Raw genomic sequence first — 6,354 nt, forward strand, 5'->3', positions numbered from 1 at the left:
ATCTATTGTTTCTGCGTTTACAGGTTTCAGGGCTTTGACTAATTGAAACCAAGTTGATCTCGTATTTTTTTACTTTTCTTTTTATTATAATATTCCAATTAAAATTTTAATTCAAAAAGATGACATCAGCATTCTCTCAAGAGAAATTGATATTAGTGTAAAACAAATAAATAATTCTATGGGGAAGAGATGGGTTCAGTTAAAATAAGTTGGTGGAAAGTAAATATTTCATGATTCTGTGGAGTTAAATTATTTTTTTTTAACATGCTTAACTTCCCCTCAAAAAACAATTCAAACATAAACCAATTAGAATCCAATCAATCGTAAAACCTAATTTGACTCAAACTATGTCATTGACAAGTTTGTAAATATGGAGGCTACAATGCTATTATCTATTTTTTTTTATTTTTTAAAATCTTAATTAAAACCTTAGGTCCAGCTGAGACCAACACTGTGAATAATGGGATGATACAATCAAATTCAAAAAGAAAAAAGGCACAGAAATGGACGACCTTGGTTTAGCAGAGGTTGACATCTTGTCAAAAGAATTGACAATCAAATTCACTCTGGATTTGTCATAATTAGTTTCACCTATGTTCCTGTCATGTCTTTTCACTTTATTTTTTAAAAAAGAAAAAAAGTGAAAAATACAATTACATTTAAAATGTCATATATATATATATATATATATTACATAATCCTAAATTATTGGCAAGTTAAAAATTTGACATGTGATGATTCCACCATCACAGTTGTCTGCACCAAAATGTTACCTCCACTTTTCCAGCTGCTTATATATTTGGATCCTTCCTTCCCTCCTCCTATGCCCCATACATTGCATCTAAGAACCCATTTTCAACCCCTAACGGTGCCTTCTCTTCCATAAACACATTACCCAAAAGAATTTTCAGCCTTCCCAAACATACTGCAATTATGTAAATTTAGTGCCTTATACTCTGATCCATCGTCTTTAACTTTCTTTGCTCATTTTCCTGGAAAAAAAAAAACGAAAAAGAAGTTGTTCAACATGAACATCTTCTATCTTCGCTAAACCTTTTTATCTTTACTTTGAAACTCACAAAATCATGTAATTTACATGATCGCAGGTTCAAAACTCTCGTTTGTTTCCAATAGCTGATATTCTTGATCATTTTCAGTCTTTTTTTCTTTTACCTCACTTAGAAGATTATTGAAGGAAGAGGGAACTAAAGCCAGTTGTTTAGAGTTTAGATAAAAACTAACCATGGAGGAGACCTTTGTGCCTTTACGAGGCATCAAAAATGACCTCAGAGGCAGATTGATGTGTTACAAACAAGACTGGACTGGTGGCTTTAAAGCAGGCTTCAGGTATATATATACATATATAATCTTTGCTATATGCTTGTTTGTTGAGGCTGACGACGACTCGACTGTGTTGTTTTATTACAGGATTCTGGCTCCCACCACTTACATTTTCTTCGCCTCTGCCATTCCCGTCATTTCATTTGGTGAACAACTCGAGAGAAATACCGGTATTTTAAATGCTTAATCGTGTGTGCATTCGGTCGCTTCGGTCGTCTATTTATATTCCCTTTTTAATTATCTGCAGATGGAGTGCTCACAGCAGTTCAAACCTTAGCATCTACAGCACTTTGTGGGATCATACACTCGATAATCGGAGGTCAACCTTTGCTGATACTAGGAGTTGCTGAGCCAACTGTCATCATGTATACATTCATGTTCAACTTTGTCAAAGACGTACCTGATTTGGGTCGGGACCTATTTCTAGCTTGGTCTGGATGGTGAGCTGTTGACTCTAATTTTCTTTTGATCAATAATTAGCCATACCATATTAATATTCCTCAAAGATTCTTCAATCATATATATTCGCTGCTATATTTGAAAAAAGTTGTCTTTCTTTTTGTGTTAAATTGTTTGTAGGGTATGTGTGTGGACTGCAGCCTTGCTGTTCTTACTGTCTATCTTGGGAGCATGTTCCATTATCAACAGGTTTACCCGTGTGGCAGGCGAATTGTTCGGTCTGCTTATAGCTATGCTGTTTATGCAGCAAGCCATCAAAGTAAGATGAATAATTTATCATCTCATGTTTATTTTCTACTGTAAACCATACCCTTTTTAAGTTGTTTGTTCTCATAAATTTCATATACAGGGCATTGTGGAAGAGTTCCGAATTCCACAACACGAAAATCCCAAACTCACAGAGTTTACACCTTCATGGAGGTTTGCCAATGGGATGTTTGCTCTGGTTTTGTCATTTGGCCTTCTTTTTTCGGCATTAAGAAGCCGAAAAGCAAGGTCTTGGCGCTACGGGACTGGTAAGCTAACTTTTTCCTTGATCACCTTTTGGTTGTATATATGGCACCATTTGCTTTTGACAACTTACAAAGAAGCTTTTTTGACAGGTTGGCTTAGAAGCTTTATAGCAGACTATGGTGTGCCATTTATGGTACTTGTGTGGACAGCAGCGTCTTACATACCATCCGCAAGTGTTCCGAAAGGAGTCCCACGTCGTCTCTTCAGCCCGAATCCCTGGTCCCCTGGTGCTTATGAAAATTGGACAGTTATCAAGGCATGTTTAACCAAATACCATTGCCAATCAACACTGCACACACATATAATCTGTCTTCTTATTGGACAAATAAACTGACACAGAGCTTGAAAAAAATGACAGGACATGCTAAATGTTCCAGTTGTGTATATCATTGGAGCTTTCATTCCAGCCACAATGATTGCAGTGCTTTATTACTTTGACCATAGCGTAGCATCTCAGCTTGCTCAGCAGAAAGAGTTTAATTTGAGAAAACCATCTTGTTACCATTATGACTTACTTCTTTTGGGATTCTTGGTATGCACTGATTCTTCCTGATCTCTTTCCTTAATCTAAAATTTGCCCTGGGAACACTTTTTTGATTTGCTTGTTTCTTGATGGCAGACATTGTTATGTGGTCTTATCGGCATCCCTCCGGCAAATGGGGTCATTCCACAATCACCGATGCATACCAAGAGCTTGGCTACCCTCAAACATCAAGTATAATTCCTTGTTTAAATCCTCTGAAATTTTTTGTTCAGTCTTCAATTCATTTATGATCAGCAGAGACTGACTCATGGTTATGGTGCAGCTTCTTCGTAATCGACTGGTTGCAACAGCACGCAAATGTATAAGAAAGAATGCTAGCTTGGGACAATTGTATGGAAATATGCAAGAAGCCTATCAGCAAATGCAGACCCCTTTAGTTTACCAGGAGCCTTCAGCTAGAGTAAGACTGTGTCTATGACCATATAAATCATGTAGCTGCTTCCTGGCATAATCAAAGCATATGCATGATTAACTAATGAAATCACTAAATTTATGATTCTGAGTTCACTGATAGTTAACTGTCTTAAGCAGGGACTACATGAACTAAAAGAATCAACCGTTCAAGCTGCTACGTGTACAGGCAACATCGATGCCCCTATTGACGAAACTTTGTTTGATATCGAGAAAGAGATTGATGATCTATTGCCTGTTGAAGTAAAAGAACAGCGTCTCAGCAACTTGCTTCAAGCCACCATGGTAGGAGGATGTGTTGCAGCAATGCCTATCCTTAAAATGATCCCGACTTCAGTCCTCTGGGGCTACTTCGCATTCATGGCTATCGAAAGCTTACCGGGTAACCAATTTTGGGAAAGGATCTTATTGCTCTTCACTGCACCAAGCAGAAGATACAAGTAAGATATTCCAAAACAGACATTTTATACTTGTATAGTTTAAAAGTATCCATTGTCCCATCTTATGTTTTCCTGCAGGGTCCTTGAGCAGCAACATGCAACCTTTGTGGAAACTGTTCCATTCAAGACTATTGCAATGTTCACCATTTTCCAAACGGCGTATCTGCTCGTATGTTTCGGTCTAACCTGGATTCCGATCGCCGGGGTTATGTTTCCTTTAATGATCATGCTTTTAGTACCAGTAAGACAATACGTCCTGCCCAAGTTTTTCAAAGGGGCGCATCTTTATGACTTGGATGCCGCAGAGTATGAAGAGGCACCCGCTTTGCCATATAATCTTGCCACAGTAAGATACTCGTCTCCTCTCCTACAACCAAAAAACCTTTCCCCCATTTTCCATTGCTTATTATTAATCATTTAAACTTTGGCTTACAGGAGACAGAGCTGGGACAAGGAGCAGCCTATGCAGGGGACAGTGAGATATTAGATGAAGTTATTACAAGAAGCCGGGGTGAATTCAGACATACTTGCAGTCCTAAAATCACAAGCTCCACTGCAACGCCAGCAAATGGCCCGAGAAGCCATCAAAGCCCGCGGCTCTCATGTAATAGCCCTCGTCTGAATGAGCTGAAAGGAGAGAGAAGCCCTCGGGCTAGTGGAAATGGATCACACAGTCCAAGGACTGGGGAGCTGAAACCATCTAATCTGGGGAAAAGTCCTCTTAACCGAGGATCGAATTAGTGGGGATCTTTGTCGAATATTCTGATAAATTCTGTTGGTATAATGTGTTTTTTAAAATGGTTTTTCATTTCCCAGTCTTTTGTTTTGAGTGTGTTAATTGGCTTGGCTTAACAGAACTGTAAAATGTTCCCTCTTCCTTCTTATATCCCATTTTCATATGTAACAAAAGATTCCATTTGCTTTTCTTGCCAGAAATATATAATACTTAAAACATATTTTTTGCTTGAAAATGTTAGCCTTTATTCCTTTTGTCTCTGTCAAATTCTGGTTTTTGTCTCTCTATTATATTCAAATTTTTTATTTAGTTCCTATATATATTTTTTTATACAATACCTATTTGTATCTATAACTCCATAACCTTAGGAGCGAAGCCAGGAATTTCTTATTGGAGTCCGGATAAGAATATAACTTGTGGGCAGGGGGAGCAAACTTAAAAAATTTTATACTAAAAAGGAGTAAATTGCATTACTAAATCGGAGGAAAAAAGTGTTTAAACATGTCCAAACTCACATCCTTCTGATTGTTGCAATAGCAACGATGCCACTACCGAAGCTCAATCAAACATTTAGTCCCTATACTTTAATTTAACATAATTGAGTCATTTTATTGTTATAATGTCTTTAGTTATTCCAAATAGATGCCACTAATTGTTAAAATTAAAATGTTAATATAAATTTTTTGGGGATAAAGCAACATTTAGTCATTGAATTTGACAACTTTTCTCAATTTGGGTTCATGTGATGATATTGCATTCTGAGTGAAATATCACCTAAAAAGTTAAAAAAAAATTTCTTATAAGTTCAAGCGATGACTTAACACAATTTCAAAGTATCATGTCATCACAAAAATTGAAATCTGAAAAAGTTGTTATGTTCGAAAATTTATGTGGATAAAAAAAATTTGAGTACCAAGTTGAGAAGAATTGTTAAATTCAAGGACGAAACATGCCTTATACTTTTTTTAAACCCTTCCAACACACAAAAAAAAAAATATTGAATTTGTACGAACCCTGATAATATCCACAAATGGCTTGTTTTTGGTAAGAGATGAACATCATTATATGTAAATTCGGGCGAATGCTACACATCGGTACTCCAATGCATTTTCCCTTTTGAGTCAAAATAAATTTATTTTTAAACCCTCACTTTCAAATTTAAAGTGTATGTTCTCGTGCGAATCTCAACAATCACACGTTCTTATTCTACACATTGATCATTTTGAAGTAAAAAAAAAATACTTTTTTGGTGGAATAGTTACCTTGTGCGTAATATCTTGGTTCTCAATAATTACATAGAAGTCTATATAGCATCAAAAAAAAGCAGGATATTTTAAATGAATTTTTTTATTAAGGAAAATCGATATTTCATTGGAAGCGGATATTTTAAATGAAATAGTTAATATAGAATTAACTATTTAGGCTGAGAAATTATTATAGTAAATGGACCAATTTAAAAATTTAAACAAGTATCTGACCCTTGTTTTTCAAAATCCTATGACATATGGAAGCAAGCAAAAGGTTCTAAATCACATCAACAGTTATGGAACTTGTGAATATGATATTCCTTGAGTTAAATTCACAAAGGACCAGATGATGAAGGCATCCATAAGCACCAATTCATTTGGATCAAAGCATATGGGATAATGTCATCCCCATGCATGTACCGTGAATTTTCTGACAGTTTCTTCATTACCTTTTTAAGTGCATGTTGGAACATGCTCACCACCTGAAGCTGGCTACCTTGTTACTGTATGTAAAAAGCTTCTTCTTCGAGAGTGCTTTGCAACTGAGAACCCTCTTGGCATTTCCACTAAAATAATAGAAAAAAACAATGGAAAAGGTCCATTTTCCAGCACAATTATGAAAGCTTGAAAAAGAACAAAAAACAAAAACAGAAGACAGCATTT

The 6,354-nt window shown here is 36.0% G+C and overlaps 1 protein-coding gene across 1 annotated transcript; it reads left to right on the forward strand.

Annotated features, from left to right (window-relative positions):
* Positions 1 to 820: 820 nt before the first annotated feature.
* LOC105791484 (boron transporter 1) lies at positions 821 to 4,679 on the forward strand. Its single transcript, XM_012619563.2, has 12 exons — positions 821 to 1,347; positions 1,429 to 1,511; positions 1,589 to 1,781; positions 1,921 to 2,059; positions 2,150 to 2,315; positions 2,403 to 2,569; positions 2,672 to 2,845; positions 2,933 to 3,028; positions 3,120 to 3,257; positions 3,389 to 3,708; positions 3,787 to 4,054; positions 4,144 to 4,679. Exons 1-12 carry the CDS (start codon positions 1,244 to 1,246, stop codon positions 4,447 to 4,449), a joined length of 2,154 nt encoding a protein of 717 aa, XP_012475017.1. The 5' UTR covers positions 821 to 1,243; the 3' UTR covers positions 4,450 to 4,679.
* Positions 4,680 to 6,354: the final 1,675 nt, after the last annotated feature.

This window comes from Gossypium raimondii, chromosome 8 (genome assembly GCF_025698545.1).
Source record: "Gossypium raimondii isolate GPD5lz chromosome 8, ASM2569854v1, whole genome shotgun sequence".
NCBI lineage: Eukaryota > Viridiplantae > Streptophyta > Magnoliopsida > Malvales > Malvaceae > Gossypium > Gossypium raimondii.